The sequence below is a fragment of the Epinephelus fuscoguttatus genome, linkage group LG21 (assembly GCF_011397635.1).
Source record: "Epinephelus fuscoguttatus linkage group LG21, E.fuscoguttatus.final_Chr_v1".
NCBI lineage: Eukaryota > Metazoa > Chordata > Actinopteri > Perciformes > Serranidae > Epinephelus > Epinephelus fuscoguttatus.
Genome location: NC_064772.1, coordinates 33641956 through 33662398, shown reverse-complemented (window position 1 = coordinate 33662398; position 20443 = coordinate 33641956). Strand labels below are relative to the sequence as shown.

Below are 20443 nucleotides of genomic sequence, written 5' to 3'. Positions count from 1 at the left end.
GTGTTGCTGCTGCATATTTTTTAAAAACACTTCTGTCGCCAGCATCCAGGCGCTGTCTCAGTGTCGCACATTAAACTACAACTACCAAGAAGCACGACGATGCGCTACGACAGACCTCACACACAACCTAGCGAAAACGCTCGCCTGACACAATCAAGCAGCTCTGTCTCCCACACATGCAGCACAATATAAACGGTGTTGTCTAAATCTGTATCTTGCTTGAAAATATATCAGTATATTACACATAGTTGTTTTATCGTCCAGCCCTTGTAGCTAATGTGACATGTTAGCTCTGTCAGTGTGAGAATGTTAGCATGTTAACGTCAGTACTGCAAAAAGACATCTGGGAGAAAGTAACTTCTTCTCTCTGAGAGCAATTAGACACCACACACAATGTTTAGTTTACCAATGTCGTACCCTTCTACTCCATTTTTCTCCAAAGCAGGACCGGAGAGAAGCTGTGTTTATGTGGTGCCAAAAGTTCCTCCCGTCTCAAAATATATTCATATTTTATACAGAGTTTATTTTTTCTTCATCTGCCTCTAGTTGTACTGAGCGCATACATAATTGACCGCTCAGCTCACCGTCCTCTGTGAGATGACCAGCTGTTAACCACTCATACAGTATGCGTAAGGCTGAGCATTATCTGGGAAATGAAAGCAGTTTTTCATTTCTGTGATGTGCTACATCACCAGTGACAATCTACTTATCCAAAACTGTATGCAAAATACTGCTGCAAAAAGTTAACTGATGACTTGTGCTTTACATATCATAGTGCCGTTAGTTTTGCAGAACAGGTTCCAGCTCTGCCAAATAGTGGATACGGAACTCAATTATGCTTAACAAGGAGACCAGGTCTGAGTGTTTCATGGGAGGTAGAAGGGCATGTTTAAGGAAGAAGTGCAGGCTTGTGGGAGGGTCGGACAGTCAGGTATTGATCCACTTCAGCCAGCGCCTTGCAGAGAACATCCCACACACTCTTGAGGGAGCAGAGCATTTTCTCCCTCGCTCAGAGTAATTGAGATGTTTGTGACCAAGAGAGACGCTGCATGAACTGTACCACCCCGGGGTAGGAGTGGCGGCTGAATGGACTGATGGATTTGTCTGGGAGACTGATCGTGCATCAGTATGTGAACCTTCATCTCTCTTTAACTGTGTGTAGATGCAGTAGGTGCACACACCCCTGCAGAGGAGCAACGCCTAGGACTTCAAATGCAGATCGTAGCTATACAGCTTACTTAGCACCCGTGGCGAAATCTAGAGTTTGGTACAGTACTTTGGGCAGATGTCCACATATTTGCGTGTGGTTTGATATTGTCGACCTGAGTGTATAATGCAAAATTCTCTGTGATTTCAACTCGCTTGGATCCATCAATGTTCCATCAAGAGGGCCATGATTCTGCCATTACTATTATCATTATTGCTGTACACACACAGCTGTTAGCTCAGTTCAGTGGCTCCCAACCATGCAGTAAGGATGGCCACACAGGGTTGTGAGTTAAATTTAAGGGCTTTCAGGAGAGTTACCAACGTAGGAAATAAAAATATTCTCTCTAATCTCTGTTTTTCTCCGATTTAATACTTTGTAGTTTAAAAATGATCCAGCTGAATCATTCTGATCAGGGGAACTCACGCTTCAATTAACTGCCCACAACTCACAGGCATCGCTCTGTATTGTAGGGTTGGATGTAGACAATGCTTCGTATTAAGGGATTATAAACAAAATAGTGTTGGGATCTATAGGCCTCATTGGGTACAAAACCCAGCCTTCATTGTTTGAAAGATTCACAGACAATAGACAAAACTCAGCACATAACCAATAAGATTAGTCAGGTGCTCATCACTAGAAATCACAGCGTAACTGTGTTTTCATTTGTAAGGCCAAGATATCTAAGGTTCTTAGATACTGAATACTTCCTCATGCCAGGTACGCACTACACGATATCAGCCCGATTACAGCCTGATGCAGCATCGTACGGCGTCTGTTCGGATCGTGAACGACAATGAGAGTCGTATGCGATGCCACATCTGGGAGCCTCACGAAAGTCTAGCATGTTTGATTTTCACGACTGCTCCGGTCACAGCCGTCACTCTGACCGTCAGAATTCTTCTGACTTTACTCTCAGAAGTCTGACTTTAAACTCAAAACTCAAATACATTTTTCACATGTGGCCCTAATCCACTTTTGCAAAAATGAACACTACACTAGACAGATGAGAATAAAGATAGATCGACTTTAAAAGTTTCTCTTAATAACTCTGATGACTGGTTCCCAGTGCCACGCGTCGAACCACTGTAACGAACTGCAACACAAAGTTATAGACCCTCCTCTGAGGGACTTACAAAGTTCTACTTAGAATTAGTATCAGTGAATGTTTTAAACAGCCTATACTTTAGTCTTTGTGTGTGATGTGTTTTGGTTACTGAACTGCCTTGTTGTGGTATGATAGTCATACAGTAAATGTTAAGGATGCACCGATTCATCAGTCAACATCACTACTGGCTCATCTTCGTCACGTTGACTGTATCAGCCCATCAGCAAATAAGGTGACATTCACTCGTGGCAGTGGCTGATCTTGTTCTGTTGTCTCACCTCAATTTTGAGTAGGCTATAAAGTAGGGCTCAAGAGTAACAGCATCTTGTTGTCCCGGGGCCAATAGAAACTGTGGTTGGGACAAACAGAAATCACCCCAGTGACGCCACTGGGAACAAAAGGACGCAGTAAACTCCAGTGTTAATTTTGACAGCTATTTTAGATTTCGTCTTAGTCTTCATCATTTTTATCCTTCATAGTTTTAATCTAGTTTTAGTCGACAATGATAAAAGTTCATGACCTTTCAGTTAACCTTTAGTGGTTACGTATTCTATATATTTTCTTATCTTTAAATTAAGCCAGTGAAATTAGAGTCAAAGTGACAGGTTGTATAAATATTTGATTTAAACTTTTTTTTTTCTACAACTACAAATAATTTCTGAACACTTACAAATGTGTTTTCTCCAGCAGTGTTTGACAGGTTTAAGGGCTGATTTATGAGCACACACTTACTGATCATCATTTGAAAAGCTCAACATCTCTCTATTGATGCTCTCACAAACTTTGACACCACAAATAACTAATCTGACAACTAGGATTTGTACCCAGGTTCACTGTAAACTCTGACTGTTAAAAAGAAGAAACATATCTTCTGTGACATGTTAGCTGGAGGTTGAAACTCATGTCATCTCACAGAGTTGGTGATTCAACACTCTGCTGAGCTCAGACTGTTTACTGTTTACAGATAACTGAGCCTCCAACCTGTCTGTCAAACACCATCAAACCATAAACCTTTTCGAGAGTGGAGTCCTGAGCTGCAACTACCAAACTCTACAAATCCATTCAGCAGCTCCACCATCCACAGTCAGCGACACATGGCTGATTATTTACTGCTGAATGACAGCTCACAACTGACGCTGGACCGGTGTGAGTGTTGATGCTGGCTAGTGAAACATCCTGGCACAGACTATTTACTGGAGCCTGTTGCTCATGCGGCATTTGAAGATAGTTACAAGCACGTCTTGTCTCATCAAAGAAAATGAAACATAGATTTCATCTTGGTTTTTATTATCAAGATCTAATTTTATCTCATCATAGACTCGTTTTCGTCATGAAAAAAAGGTCTTTCGTCAACAAAATTAACACTGGTAAACTCACTACTGACGTGTCTGGGGAGGCACCCAAGTTTTTCCTCCGGTAATTCTACATTGTGAACAACAAATCTGTGTTGATGTCGACAGGAGGAGAGCTAGTTAAGGTTAGCTGTTAGCAGCCCGTGCCCGGAACTAATAGTTTATTGAGGTTGCAGTGAGTTACACTGTGATGCCTTCAAGCGCTATTCAGTAAAAATTGGTGAAGATATATTATAACTGTTACCATGATGCGTACTAGGGTTGGGTCGGTTCTCTGTAATACCAATTCGGTCCAGTACTCAGTCTTGGACCGGGTTTTATTTTTTGAGACCAACCGGACCGCATACTCGGGCAGAACATACGCGGAGCGGACGCCGCGGAGGTCCGCCCGGTAAAAGTGGATGTCTGCAAGCCCTGTGCGCGCAAAGCACGACCGCGCGGACTCCGCTCCCCGCACCAGTGCCACACAAAAGACTGTTCGGCATGTATTTTTCACATCGCGGGGATTTTTCACGGGAATTTTTACACATAGTCCGCTCCGCTTATAGTACGCCCGAGTCTGTGAGCACCTGTGTCTGCCTCTTCACCAAGCGAACAGCGAGCAGGAGAGAGGGGGTTGGGGCGGGGACTGAGCTAGGAGGTGCGAGTGCGAACAGGGAGTCGATAATGGTGAACAATTTAGTCTTGATGAAATCAAAGAATGCGCCACTATGGCAACACTTTGGCTTTGAGCCAGACGAAGGAGGCAACCCTTGTTTGCACTGATTGAGTAAGCTGCAAAATTTATTTGTAAGGAATAAAAGAAACAACTTGTTACTGTCACTCTGTTGTCCTATGGTCGTTTTTTATTTTAAATGAGTCAAGTGCGCCCCCAAGTGGCGAAAATCCGGTATTACCGACTTCATGTGTTGTTGTTTTTTTTGTTTGTTTTTTTTTACAAAAACTGGACCGTTTTTTTTTTCTGACACCGACCCAACCCTAATGCATACAAAAACATGCTTTTGTAAAATGTTGTTCTTGGTGAGAATTTAAATAAATACAGTTATTTGATGAGGAATTAGTTTATGTTTTCACAGCAATATAAAATAGATATTAGAGAGAAAATTATGACATATTATACACAGTAAAAAAGCTTTTGAAGCGGTTCATGTGAAAGGTTGCATTTAAGGTTGTTTCATAAATATTAATGATTGATTTTGTGCTCATTCAAAGGTAGTGTCATGAAGGGCTGACTTATTTTAAAACAGTTTAGTTATTTTTATATTAAAGATTTCATTGTTTCACTGGCAAAAAAGGGAGAATAAATAACAACAAAGACAAAATAAACAACCAAAGAATTTTACAATTGGTGCATCTCTAGTTGAGATACTAACTGAACAAATAAAGCTCAAACAAACTAAATTAACTTACTACTACTATGACATAATTAATCAGCTAATAGAGATTTTGTTATAAAGTTCCTACTGAGGCAGCTACCCCTCTGATATCTGTGGGTGTACGGGGCCATGGAGAGCAGTGATGGTATTATGAGAGCAACTGGTATTAATGATAAAAACAGACACTCTCATTCAATTCGTACAAATGCACAATCGGACAGACGTCAGTGTGTGTGTCTCACCTCGTCACAGTCGAGTGGCGGGCATCTTAACTGGCACAGTTTTTTCCCGTTCACACAGCGACATGACAGGCAGCCCTCCTCCCACTCTGATCCTGCCTGGCTCACACAAAAACACACGCACAAAATTTACATATTCACTCGCCAGACTTTTGAAATACAGGTAATATGCGCACTCACATTACTGCGCGACAGTCAGTGCAGCTTTGATGAAGTGCAACTGGTCACAGCTCAGGATTGATTTCTTCAGTGAATCCACTAAAGCTGTGGCTGCGCCCTCGTGAATAATTTAGGTTATGATGCTGTAATAATTACAACACATAATTCAGACTACATTAGATCATTTTCTGTATGTGTGTTGCTGTGGAAGTCACTAACCCGCACAACGGCACCAACGTGAGAGTGCCTCTGTGCTCACACTGAGCCATTTGGCGTAATAGTCATGAGGTAGTTAATTAGAAAACCATAGAGGGTCTTTATATGGACATTAGTCATCACCAGCTGACAGACAGAGAGAGAGAGACAGAGCAGACAGACAGAAAGACAGAGACAGAAAGGAAGAATGACTGAGAGGACTGAGGGAGAATGGGAATGAAAAGAAAACAGATGGAGTAGTAAGAGACTGAACATGAGTCCTGCACTGAAAGCAGGACGAGTGAGAGATAAAGCAGAGGTATGAGGGAGGAAAGAAAGGAACAAAGAGAGAATGAAAGACAGAGAGAAAGTGCAGAAGAAGAAAGATCAAGGGGGGTGGGGGGGTGACCTCTTGTCAGCGTATGATTAATTCTTATTATCCTATAATATCCCCTCCTTCATAAATAATTCCTGGCAGGCTTGCCCAGTTGCGGTCCCAGTGCCGGCTTTCTACGGCACTTCCTGCATAATTGATGAGGCTGAGGATTGGAGAGGCACTGTGGTGTAATGTGGCCCGCAGGGCATGTCACTCATCTTCTAATGGGCCCTTCTTTATGAGTAAATAACACAATGGGAGTGAATTGGAGGGAACGTAAACACCACGCTGACATTAAGGTTCAGATGCACGACACAATGAGGCAGGCACAATGGGTACATGCTGCCGAGTTAGCCGGGCAGCAGCTGTCTGTTTACTTTGGGTGTGAGCCAGTGCGTGTGTGTGTGTACCTCTCGCAGGATGCCCTGGTCATGGCAGGGGCAGAGGGCGGCGATGACACACACGCCCCCGGTGTTGCGGTAAAGCCCCTCCTGACACACGCAGCCCTCAGCGGAGCGGCTGCAGTTGACGGGGGAGGAAGAGTAAATGTCCTCGCAGCTTCTCTCGCACAGCGGGACCTCCTCCGAAGTGCTCCTCCTCCACTGCTCCCCATCAGGACACGCTGCAGAGGAGGTGGAGAGGTGGGAGAAAATAGAAAGTGGAGGGAAGATGGTAGGATGTGGCCAGAAAATTGAAAAAGTGGAGAGAATTTAAAGATCAATTGGGGGGGGGGAAAGGAAGACAGGAATCAACAGGGTGTGCAGAAATGACTGCATTTGAAGGTGCAGAAGCTCTCAGCATGACACTTTAAAACATTTGTTCAATGTTTCTCTCTCTTGCTGTGGCATAAAATATTTATCATTTCTACAACATTTTAAAACCATTGTAAATAACACGTAACACCAGTTGACCACTCGCTAAACTTTGGTTGCCTGCAGGTAAAGAGCCCACGTGGTGACTAAAAGAAAAAGAGCCCGCTGGCCAAAATGCAGTCTTGACACCCATCAGCCATCATCTGACGACAGTTTAGCTTCTCTTAGCTTTTGTCTGATTTATCTTCATTTATATGCAGATATCTGTTTATGGAGATTAGCCAACATGTTGTCTGGACGTGTCTCAAGCTGCCAATTGAACTGTAAACAATGAGCGGCACACGCACAAGGGGGTCTTTACCCAGATATCAGCTGGCTACTCCAGACTGGACGGGACTGGTAGACCGCTCCAGATCTGCTCAAAGATTGTGGGTCAAAGTTATAAAGCTGCATATACTAAAAGAATGTAGTCTCTGGCAGGTAACATCACGAGACCCCCTCGTACACTTTATTTGAAGCGTATCAGCCTTTGTCATCCCACAGAAAATTTTGAGTCTCTCAGGCTCCATTGTGCAGGTTGAAGAAGTATTTTGTTCCTCTGAGTCCAAAGCTGAATGTAAAAGGAACAACTAATTTATTGCACTGCATCCACTTTATGTAATGTCTGATGTGATTTATACTGTTTGTACTATGGTTTTGTTGTTTGGTGTATTTTTGTGTTAAAACAGCTGACGTCCTAAGACGCAAGACAGATTTCAGACTTTTTCCTGATTAAGTGAAATAACATGATATATTGGGTACTGTCTCCAGAAGCTGTATCTTTGTCCGACTATAAGCAATGGATTCTGATATTGTACTAGAACAAACAAGCTTCAGAACAATACTATGCCTTTACTCTTAAATGCTGACTTTTTGCTTGGGATATGTAGTTTTTTGACCACAGTCTTTTAGCATTAGCTCAGGTATGAAAACATTAGTGATGCGTGGGTCAACCCACAGCCCGTGGGTCGTGATGGCCAAATGAAGCCTCATGAATCATTTTCTTTATTTTCTGAGCCCACTAGATGGCGCTCATGGTTTAAAGAGAGAGGCTCAAAGAATGGCGATTCAGTGTGCTTTCAACTTTTTGTTGAACAAAAAGCGCCATCTTGTGGGCTCAGAAAATAAAGAAAATGCTTCATGAGGCTTCATTTGGCCATCACTATCGAGGGTCGAGGGGTTCGGGTAAGCTTGTTAGAACATATTGCAGGTTTCGGGCAGGCGGGTCATAAGGTGACAAAGCACCATTCTGAGTACGTCATTATAACCTAAAGAAACATTCTTGTCCCCTCTCTCTGTCTCTGTCACACAACAGGCAGCTTTATTTAGTGATGGCCAAATGAAGCTTCATGAAGCATTTTCTTTATTTTCTGAGCCCACTAGATGGAGCTTTTCATTCATCAAAAGGTTGAAAGCACACTGAATTGTCATTCTTTGAGCCTCTCTCTTTAAACCATGAGCACCATCTAGTGGGCTCAGAAAATAAAGAAAAAGCTTCACGAAGCTTTTGCCATCACGGGTCATTGATTAATCCATATGTTAACAGGTTGGCGGGGCGGATTAGCTCTCATAGCACAAATTGGCATCGTGTGTCATGAGTCAGTGAGTCATCTTAATTGGCTTGAAAGCTTTAATAAAATCTGCAAGCAACAGGTGTCATTTCAGTGGGCGAAACTGATGGTCACTGATTGATTAGAGACTAGAATCCTGCTTTTGTTTATCTCTGTGTGAAATCAAGGACCCATTGCTCCTAAAATATACTGGGATTTTGATGGTGAACCCGCTACTGTTATTGTTGCGACTGCATATGTGCTGTGAGAGAATGGAAAATTCAACAATCATAGCAACAGTAATTAAAAGGAGCAGCACTCAGCAAACTGTAAATTTACACCCTATTTGCTTTTACAAGAAGCTCGAGGTTCTACACCGCCATAAACAGAGATTTATTGATCACTGTTTCTGATTAGAAAGAGATAGAGAAATTACGTCGACTTTAGGTTCTTTAATAAAAGACTAAATCAACTAATCTGTGGTTTCTTTTTATTCACGTACGAGAGAGAACTTTTACATCAAATCTCACTGTCTAAATGAGCAGTCTGAGTTTTTACCTGTCTTTTATAATGAGTGACAAATGACTCTTGCGTAACCCGTGGGAGCAGCTTGGCTTCCACATAATTATACAAACACAGTCTAAGACTAGTTTTAATTGGCACTGCATACACACATGGATTTTTCCAATCTATCGAGTTCGGGGTTTGAGATAACAAGCGTGCATATCTGCTCTCGGTTCTCTCACATCAAAGCGCACACACTTCTTTTCATATGACAAGAGCTCGGTAAGATTCTAGTGAGCTGTAATGACTTTTTTTTGGATTGACTGTTTCAATATTAACATTTTTTCATACAATAAAACATCCTCTCTCTCTGTCTTTCTCCCTCACCACAGTCAGGGGCCATGCAGGTCATTGTGCGGTGCTCGGGGCCCTCACATGGAACCCCTCCGTACTGGCTGGGCTGCAGGATGGTTCTGGTGGAGCTCTGTTGCCCTGTACCACAGCTTGCAGAGCACAGACTCCACTGGGACCAGCTGGACCACCCACAGTCCACTGCGGGAAAAGAAGAATATAAACACCATCAGGTCAGAGTTAGTTTCACATTCATTTTCCTGCAGCAGCAGAGCGGCATATAGAAAATATTTGTCATCTGAGCACTACACCTCGGCTCGCCCATATAAACTACAATTACAGATATTATGGTCACACCGCTTTTTATTAAAGCCATTTGTTAACGACAACATCTACTGAAATAATGCTGAAATAGGCGACAAAGCAAAAACCCAATGTCAACATTATGCACAAATTTGTTTTCAATAATGTGTACATTTCTGGACAAAGTCTCACCACAGACAGCTTGTTATGTGTTTAGATATATTGTCAGAGGTTTCTTGGAGAAAATGGAGCATTAAGGAAAAGGCAAGTTAAAGAGCACACACACCAAGACCAAATACGTTTGCATTATTGCTCCTCTTTGAAAGCAACAGACACTGTTGCAGGTTAAAGGAATATTATAGTTATTGTCAACTTGGATGTTTCCCTCATATTATTTTATCCATTATGACTTTTGGTCATGGTAACATTTATTCATCACCTCCTTCATAGAGTTTTGGGAGACACAGACTTTGGCCAATAAAAGTGAGCTTTCATTTAACAGAAATGAACCTAAAACAATTCAATCCCTACGACTGCTGTTGTCAATTGCAAAGCATTTTGGATTTTCTTTCTGGTCAACTTGCAGGCAGATTTCCTGCTGTATTCATCAGTGCACAGCAGTTTGTATTCACGTGAGAATGTGCATCACTTTTGATTTAGCTTGTGCTCATACTAGAGAAGGAGTAGCACATGTGAGAAGATGGTTCATGCCTGCAAGTTTCCCAATTGCAAAATAAAGCACATACTTGGGCTGAAACGATTCCTCGAGTGACTCAAATAATTTTATCACTAAAAAAGCTCGAGGCTTACGTTACTTCCACTGTAGAGCTTTAAATTAAGAGTCAGTCTGTCTGACATTTTATAATGACAATTGAAATATCACCGCTATGATGGTTTGCAGGTTGGCCTACGTGTGATGAATTAGTGGCACAGGCGCTACCAATAGTCACAGCTGTGCATAAAGCCAGCTTTTCCTGGGAAAAACAGCTGTAACTTTTATAGACGCTACCATGCTACTCGATCAGTTAATAAACTTCACTATTGAAAAGCTATTTGACTCAGAAAGTAGCGGCGTTACCGCCACGCTACTGAGAATGCTGTTGAATACGTAAGGTCGCTTCTTGTAGTGAGCTACTGCCCGACACTGATTATTTCTGACAGCATGAGTGCCGGTGAAGCCGGTCATTTGCTTGACTCTCACGCTGACTGCCTGAGAGTTGACAGCTCTGACTTTCAAAAAAGGAAACAAACGTGTTGCTCATTTCTCTCATTTCAGAGACGTTTCTTATTTTCTCTTTTATATATATTACTACTGTTCTTAAATAAAGCTAAAGTAACTTAACTAAAACATGCAGTATTTCTTATCAGATTACTCGATTAAACGCCAGAATAATCGACAGAATACTCGATTACTAAGAGAATCTGTAGCTGTAGCCCCAGCACATACTGTTATCATTTTTAATAGAATGCCACTATACAATAAAGAGACTAACTGCTCCATGACTGTTATCCTGATCACTACAGCAGCCACAAGAATTACCAGGGGACTAATTTCCTGTGTTAACTTTCAGTCGGACTCAGAGATAAGTGTTTGAGATTATATTTGTTGGTTTATTAGTTTTGTTTTCATCTCGTGAGTCTGTGTGTCATCAAGGCGAATTGTGGTTCTGGTAGTCTGAGTGGGCGGAAGTTTGCGTCATAGATCAGCCTCTCATTGGAACGAGCCACCCGCTGAAGTCCCGCCCTACCACCTCCGGTTGTGTAGCAGTTTTCAACACGTCCTTTACTAACTTTTACGGTGTTTGATTTTGGGGAGATGTAGCCATTTGTCTGCCATGGTTCGCGTCCTGTAGGCGATATTTTTGTGGGCGTGTTACACCAAAACCTGTTTCCCCCCGGCAATATTTTTGCAAGCGCACCGTTGCTGTGGCATCGCCCAGAACGATTGTGATTGGTTGAAAGAAATACAAGCAGCCGGGGAGTTTTTTTCTCCAATCATAAAGTGCGAGTCGGCCCAGCCAGACCTTTCTTTTCTTGAGAAAGGTCTGGTGAGCAAGACTATGGTTCTGGTGACACTATTTTGCTAGATGTTGATGTCTACCCTTGGTCAGAATTTGTCAACATAATAACGTTGCAAGCCTGCAAGATGCCATGACAAAACTTTACAGGTGTGCAGTTGAGATCAAAATGAAGGCTGAGTTTAAAGAAGGGTGTGGTCTGAGCAAGAGGGCCGGGAGTAGGAAGGTAGGAAGTAGGGAATGGTCCATTGGTGCCTCCACTATACGCCCCTGGTCGCTGTAACTTGCAGATCGCCGTATTATTGCAGGAGTGATTCCATCCGATTTTTTGTAATATCATTAAGTATATCTGGTGTGTTACTGTGTTATTTGTACACTGATCAGTAATGATTGTTCTACCCAGCTGTGTGCCATCACTAATTAGCACATGAACTGTTATTTTCGAATATTTAAACCTCTAGCCCACTGTACCTTTTCAGCCTGAGCACCAAGTGAGAATCAGCTTTAATAAAAGATCCCTGTTCATATTTTTACCAGCTGATTGTGCTGTCATTACCAGAGGCACCTATTGTTTTTCTGACAACATGATTTCTGTTAAATGGGAGTTCTATTGAAAGCTGTAGGAGGCAACACTCCCTGAACACTCCAATCAACGCTGTTCTTGACAGAGTGTGCGCCTTCCAGATAATCCACTATGGAGGTGCTGAGTAAAATATTATCATGATCAATAGTTATTAAAATATGAGAATAACTCACAGGTGGACAAATACCCAGACTTTCCTTTAAACTCTATTTAACACTGCTCTCTGGGAAAAGGGAATTCACTTCGACCAAATCCAGAGGAGAGGCAGCAGGAGAAGGATAAAAGGCACTGCTGATCAAACGATGACAGATTGAAACCCGGGTCAAATCACAGAGCTCTTCACACATTCAATTCTCTTAAGAGGATATGATTGGTTGCACTTTGTGACACTCCGCACCCCTTTATCTTTCATCTTTCTCCCCTTGCTGGTTCAAGATCGTATCGCGTGTTTACGAAACAAAACCCAGTAATGGCCTTTGTGGGCTGTGATTGATGTGGCTGCCGCGCAGTTATTTGAGCCAACTGTTGCAGCAGCTGTTACTAACTATAGATAGGTTGACATATCTATCACGGGCCTGACAGTTCAACTAAAGATTGTTGTTGCTGGTGTTTCCAGTGCTAAAAGAGAGGGGCCTTATGAAGTGCAAGAAACGTGCTTGGCGAGGACAGCTGTGACAGAGCATCACTCACCATCACACCGCTCGGTGGTACAGTTGAACACTCCTCCTTGGCACACACTGGAGAGAGAAGAATCAGGTGAGTGAGATGATAGGAGGGGAAAACAACAACAGTGATATTACAGAACACTTAGATATTAAAGCAATCATCATGTCACACAGCTGAGCCCATCAGAGTATAATAAACGAGCATCAAAACCACTGTGAGGAAGTTGAGATGACTTACGACATGTCTGCTTCATGCCAGACTATCTATTACAGCTCATATCATCGTACCAAGCTGGACTGTTGTTGACTGTATAGTTTGACTGAGACAATGAAATCAAACTCTGACGATGCTCCAAAACATTAACTCAGAGATGATATTATGCTACGTTTATCATGAATAAATCAGACCATGGTAAACCTGACAATGGTACTGCTTGAGCCAGTGTTTCTTGAAGACAAACAACACCTCCCAGAAACCTCTGTGCATGTGGCTGCAAAGACAGTTTGTTAGGTCTATCCTTAGGTTGAGGGCTTTTGCTATTATAAGTGCGTAGGTAACTGGACTTGCTTGAATTGTTTGAAGACGTTCCGCCTCACATCCAAGAGCCTTCTTCAGTTCTTCCTAAATTGATTGGCAACATGTAGGTGAAGATTCTCAGTCATCCAAGTCACAGTAATCATAAGTGCTATATCGTAGGCAACTGGACTTGCTTGAGTTTCTTGAAGACGTTTCGCCTCTCATCCAAGAAGCTTCTTCAGTTCTTCCTGAATTGATTGGCAACATGTAGGTGAAGATTCTCAGTCATCCAGGTCATGGTAATCTTAAGTGCTATATCGTAGGCAACTGGACTTGCTTGAGTTTTTTGAAGACGTTTCGCCTCTCATCCAAGAAGCTTCTTCAGTTCTTCCTAAATTGATTGGCAACATGTAGGTGAAGATTCTCAGTCATCCAGGTCATGGTAATCTTAAGTGCTATATCGTAGGCAACTGGACTTGCTTGAGTTTCTTGAGGACGTTTCACCTCGGCTTGAGGCGAACCGTCTTCAAGAAACTCAATCTTCACTGACACCTTTCACTATTATTACTAATACATCTCTGAAGAGATACTTGAAGCTAAAATAAAGACTGGAGGTCAGGATAGACAGGTGCACAAAGTGTCTGACTTTGAGGCTGCAGTTTGAATCCCATCCTCTACCGACAGTAGTGTTGATTTTCTTATGACCACAGTCTTCCCCTAACATTAACAAAGTAGTTTTAGTTGCCTGAACTTCACTAAAGTCAATTGCAGTGGTGGAAGATCAGAAAACTGATGTCTCATATTAGTTGTTTTTGGATCATACATAATGTACTAATGACACTAAAGTCTTAACAATGATTATTATGATAATGATATTTGTTACTGAGATTGAATGTAAAACATGGGACTTTGAGGGCCTGTCCCAATACCCACACTTCCCTTAGAAATACCCACTTGCACTTGGTTGTGTGCGTTCACATTTAGGCTAGCGGTGTCCCAAAACAGAAGTGAGGTACTGGAAGTGGTTTCCAACACTTAAAACCCGCCCTAGATTCGAAGGGAACCCCGACCCACACTTACAACGAAGTGGAAGGTGGAATTTCCCAGAACACCTTGCGAAGTCAGCAACTTCAGCATGTTTTGGGAAACAATTTGTTCCTGTACAATTGGAATGTAGGCTATACAAACAACAGATGGTTGGACTAGCGTAAACTCATCAGCAACTCGGTCAAACACAGCGTCAAAATGTTTAAACAAATCGACTTACCTGAACAAAACCAATCAGAACTAGAAGACATCGTAGGAGCCAGCATTTTCAAACCTCAATGGCTACTGGTATCTTGCGTCGCTACTACGCGTGACATATGCCTGCACGTCTATTATGCCTGTATGCACGTCGGCCACACTGATTTGCATGAAGTGATGTCCCATTTCTTAGGGAAAGATCTCTACCCTAACATTTCTCACTTCCCTCATCAAAGGTTATCTCGCAAACAAGGGCACTCAATACCAAGAGGAAGATTTAAGGGTTAGAAATGGGTCTGGCCCTGAATGTTCTTTACTGACTGAACAGATGAGACTAATTACATTAATGACAATGTTTAAAAAATAACTGCGAAATGATCACTATAGATGAGCAATCTCTTAATGCATGTTGCATCTTTAATTCGTACAATGCCGCTAAACAAGTAATCAAGAATAAATCATATGACACAACAGTTTGTTACAACCAATTCATCTGATTGGCTGAGAGGCACTAAATGAGTGCTGATAGGGTATACATCACTGGGACTTTTAGATATGCATGCATCACCCTGCTTTACAGGTGTTCTGAACCCTTAATCACATTTATGATGATTAGCCTACATTAAAGGTCGTCCTAATAAACTGCACTGTAAAGATGAACATCTTGAAATAACAATAATGGTTATCTGATGAGAACGAAGGGAAGGGAAGACGCCTGGATACTTCACTGCAGACCTCCAGGTGTCATATCACCCATCTGATCGAGCTGTTAACTGGAATGACACGCATGCCACTAAATCATGCGACTGTCAGCAGACTCATATTTCACTGGCTACACAATAAATGGAAACATACAGATAAATGTACACAATACAAGGCAGCTGGCCCGCGGTAACGTGTGGACATACACAAAGCAGCAAGTGATTGTGCAGGAATGTTTAAGTGTTGCTTGGCTGCAGTCCAGTTGTGGAAAAATTTGTGTTGGCAGTGCAAAATAAATCAATCAGTAACCTAAGAAATCATAACCTATTGTCACAGATAACTGTGAACTAATAAATTGCCCTTGTAGAACTATTGTATAATAGCGCTTGTCGAACTGCGGCCTCGTGCATACGACTGAATCACAGCAGAGCTGATGTTCAGGACCATAACACTCCCTCTCATGTGATCCTGCTTGATTTTTAAAAATAACTCTAAATATCTGTTTCATGTGGACTTGCAATCGATGGATAAAGAAGCACAGCCAGTTACAAATGTGCCACAATGAGATGTGATGGATGAAACATTAATACGCAGGAATCAGTTTATTAAGAGGCAAAAGGACACATTTATGAGGACATGAAAACAGAGGCAATGCTGATGATAAACAATTTAAGCCACCTCAGTGTAAACATACAAATAAAAAAACATAATTAAATCATCACAGTGCATTAGCTCCTCAGTGAAAGTCAAGTTCAAGTTCACTGACCACACACAGCCATCCATCACGACTCAGTATGGTGTTTAAAAATGCACTTTTACTTGTTGTGTTCACCTTTGCTGCCGCATATTTATGGAGTAGAGTTTAATATCAGTTTCTCTTCCCCACTACAATCGTTGTTTTTCAGCCCTTCAGGCACCCTCTGCAGCTTCTCTTAACAGGCAAAAAAAATGTTCAAACAAATCTGACACTGCAAATCGCATGAACCTCAGCAAATCCAGTAGAAGGCATAGTCAACAATACTCATATCTAATCCTGTTCTCTCTGCTCTCCCATCTCAATGCATAAAGAATCAGAGGTGGACTCTGGGACCCTTAAGTCTGCATATAATATGTCAGAGACTCTTTCAAATGTGGCCAAGAAATGCAGCTTTCTTACAGCTGAATCTGGAGGACATGAACAGTTGCTTCAATGCAGTAAGTTGTGTAATTAATGGAAGTTAGGAATTAGTTGTCTTAGCCGCAGCCTGAAAAAACAAAAGCACTCTTGGTCTGTGTGAGGCTTGACTAGGTTTAGTCTGGCACTTAAGTCCCATAAGACCATTTAAAGCTACTACAGCAGACCAGGTCCAGATTTAAAAAGTGCAGGACAGTCTGCCTGCTGTGGTTAAAAATACAACTGAAACAGTGAATAAATGGATGAAACCATGTGTAGTGTATTACCATGTGTTGCAGAGGTGCTGGATGGCCGTTCCAGGTGGCAGCTGAGCCTCGGTGATCTCCTCGCTGCTGATATTCCAGCTGTGGTAACCAGTTGGGAGGGACAGTGGCGAGCAGGGACAGTCAGCGGAGGACACACAGGAGCCTTTGTGCAACACCTAGGAGGGAAACAATGAGACTGGGAGGAATTAGATCTTAAAATTCTACCACAGCTATCCAACCACACATGTGCACACACAGAGGTGTCCAGACCTGTCCAGGAGAGCAGGTGCACCCAGGGGTGCAGGGTACAGGTAAACACTGAGTGTGTGGCCACAGGTCCTCACAGGTATGTGGACACGAACCTGAACAGTCACTAAACACCTGCCCGCTGGGACACTCTGCAACACACACAGACACATTAACATATATAAATGTACATTTTGTATAACGTATATTTAAATACAAAGACATATGCTTCTGTTTTTATTCTCTATGCACACTTAACAATCTGTGCCTTAGGAACAGATTGTCTCAGTCACATTAAAGGTCACACCTTTGACTACATAGCGCTAAAAATAAATTAACACAAAATACAGCTAATTAATATTCCTTTGAGTTGCTTGGCAACCACTTAATTTAGTAGAATTGAGGAATTATGTTGCATGATAGAAATATAGAACCTAAGTGTACACAGTTTACAAATTTTAAAGTTGTGTGTGTTGGTGTTACCAGGCAGGCAGCTGTTGGTGTTACAGACAGTGTGCTGTTCAAGTGGTCCAACACAGGCCATCCCACCAGGCTCAGGCTCCCTCAGGACCGTCTTGTTCCGCAAAGACACCCCGCCGCCACACGTGGCGCTGCACTCACTCCAGGGTGACCACTCACTCAACAAACATCCCACTGCAGAGAGACAGAGGGAGGACACAGAAACATTCAGTAAGTTAAATGTGTTCCTTTAACACTCAGTTTAGTTGGTATGGTGTGAAACATTTTAGGACCTTCTCAGTTGTGCATGTGGGCACATGTTCATCGTCAAACCTGGACACGATGGCAGATCACAGCTCTCTGTCTGCATGATGTCAGCACAGGAAGGGCCTCCCTCTGCGTCCTGACAAAGGCGTGTCCTTGTCATGTGGCCACGCCCACAGGAGACTGAGCAGGAGCTCCATGGGCTCCAGGGTTCATAAACCGGGCAGGGGAGCTGAGTGCACGCCAGAGTCCCATTTTCACACACACTGCAGAAAGAGGGGTGTTTGTAGATGTGTGAGAGACAAGCTGATCTCATGCATAGAGGAAAAGAAAGACACCCTAGATACAAGTATATCAGACCAACAGGCTATAAAGTCTGCTCTTAATGTGAGACATCCTTTTTTACAAGCTCAAACTTGTAGCTTTGACTTCTCACATCTAAAAATAAACTTCACACAGAGCTGCTCTCACCAGGTGTTACAGTCCATGGAAAGCTCCTCTTTAGGGACGAACTCCAGCGTCCCGTTGCCAGATGGGATACCACAGCGACACTCTGTCACTGGCACACAGTGGCCGTCCTGCAGCAGCTGTCCCTGCGGACACCGGCAACCTGAGATAAAAGTAAAATGAAGAAAGGGAAATATAAAAATACACAAACAGATATTCTGCTGGCCAGAAATAAAAGAATGTTGTACTGTAGGCCCCGACCACACAGAAAGTGTCTTTTTTTCCAATTGGATGCCACTAGCGAAAAAAAACAAAAACGTTTGCTGCGCCTTTTTATTGTTGCCAGGCAACCACAACCTCACCTCCTTATTCTAACCTTACTGTGTAACCAATCTACCGTTTATTTATATATCTTAGTTATTTGACAGTAATTAGTTTGTAGTTGCTGACATGTTGAGGCAGAGGGTACTTGCTGTAGCTCTGGTTGAGGGTGAGAGGCTGTCAGCAGATAAACAGAGATCTGTGTGGGTACATGAGACCCTAAAAAAGAGGCTGGATCATGGGGAGTACCACCAGTTGGTCCAGGAGCTTCTCCTCTGTGATGGACATTTCCAGGCATATTTTAGGATGACTCCGGGACAGTTTGACAACCTGCTGGGCCGAATAGCTCTGGGTATCCAGCAACCGCTACCACCAGTTTGTCCTTCCGCTTTCCGTTTTTCCAATTCGAGGAGTTCAGAGCGCTCTGGCAAAAACAGCAGGAGCTTACAGCAATTAAAAACAATTACAAAAAGGTGCCTCCAGCTGCAAAAACACTTACTGTGTGATCAGGGCCTGAAGCTACTGCTCATGTAAGAAGTCCAATATTACCAGGATGACAGGCTCCCTGGAGACACTGCACATGCTCCCATAAATCAGTGCAGCTGCGAGGACATTGATTGGCACAGCTCTCTTGGTAGGTCCGCCCCCTGTCCTCACAGCGCTCACCTGGGAAACAAGGAAAATCAATCATCCCCACTTAAAATTCTCTTTCTGTTAACTTCTTTTGTGTTTATGTTGATTTATGTCTAAGTCCGGTGAGTTGTTCAAAAAAGGAGCAGTTGTACCTGGGCAGAGTCCTGTGTTGCAGCTCTGGCTCTGTGTCTGTTGGCTCTTACAGCGGGGTCCTGGAGGAGAGGCCAGGGGCCGTCTGAAGCGCTGCCTGACTCCACCGCTGCATGGCTCTGCACAGGCTGTCCAGGCGCTCCAGACACTCCACTGACACAGATCTGGAAGGGTAGAATGATTATCATAACCACCATCAACTCTGTTCTCGTCCTAATTATAATGACCATAATTACCATGATGACTACTGTAACAGCTGTAATTGTAGTAATCATCATCCACGATAACAAAAGCATATTTACTGTTTATGGACTTATGTACAAGCATGGTTGCACTGGTGAGATGTCTGATTTGTATGTGTTGTTTTGTTGTATTTATTCACACCATAGTAAATAAAACATCTGTTCATCCTCACTGAGCGGTTTCACAGTCTAACTATGATGAAGGAAAGGATTTCGAATATCTGACGTGCAAAGGTCCATTAGGCATGGTAGTAATTCAGACATTCCCATTCGTATCCAAAGGGGACAGACCAGAGAAGGATGGGGCGATGACAGAGTTCAGGACGAATCATTCTTTGCACACACACGCCACCAAATTCAATCATCCTTACAATATGTATCCCCACAGACACATGGACATCTAACTCTTCCTTTCCTCAAATCCCTTTTCCATTTTCACTCCTTTGGGAAATAATGACAATATTGTAGTGGGGATGCTCAATGCCACTTTCACTGTGGGTACTGATTACAAGAGCCTAAACGACCAGCGGGAAATTGACACCCAATCCATTTTCACAGGACAATGTGGTACCACACTATAGATTTGTTTAAGAGATTCTAAGAAAATAATTTGTTTTTTCTTTTCTGTTTTAAATGCTCCTCAAACCATATATTAACAGTTAAAATTATCCAATTGTACTGGAAAGTGTATATGACTTCATGCCACTTTCCCAATCTGCTATGAATCTTACTTCTGTAATTCTACATCTGAGTAAACAAAAAGAAACGGAGTTCCTCAAGGCACTATTCTCGGGCCTCCTCCGTGCAACCTCTAAAACCATCCCCACAAGCTCAGATTGTGCATAACAAAACATCCTACTATAATTATGTCAACGACACACAAGTTAACATAACAATATCATCAAGTGACTATAAGAATATATCAAGAATTGAACTTCTTATGTTCCCGCAGGATTTAAAA

At 42.5% G+C, this 20443-nt stretch overlaps 1 protein-coding gene across 1 annotated transcript in view; it reads right to left on the bottom strand.

Annotated features, from left to right (window-relative positions):
• Window positions 1-20443, bottom strand: part of sspo (SCO-spondin) — a 103801-nt gene that overhangs the window by 18249 nt on the left and 65109 nt on the right. Inside the window, exons 103-113 of the mRNA XM_049565646.1 lie at window positions 19243-19404; window positions 19007-19123; window positions 18161-18299; window positions 17759-17955; window positions 17450-17620; window positions 16991-17118; window positions 16742-16896; window positions 12863-12909; window positions 9305-9469; window positions 6423-6634; window positions 5286-5381 (exon numbers count right to left, since the gene is read on the bottom strand). Of these exons, the coding sequence (XP_049421603.1) occupies window positions 5286-5381; window positions 6423-6634; window positions 9305-9469; window positions 12863-12909; window positions 16742-16896; window positions 16991-17118; window positions 17450-17620; window positions 17759-17955; window positions 18161-18299; window positions 19007-19123; window positions 19243-19404 (1589 nt within the window). The remainder of the gene's footprint in view (window positions 1-5285; window positions 5382-6422; window positions 6635-9304; window positions 9470-12862; window positions 12910-16741; window positions 16897-16990; window positions 17119-17449; window positions 17621-17758; window positions 17956-18160; window positions 18300-19006; window positions 19124-19242; window positions 19405-20443) is intronic.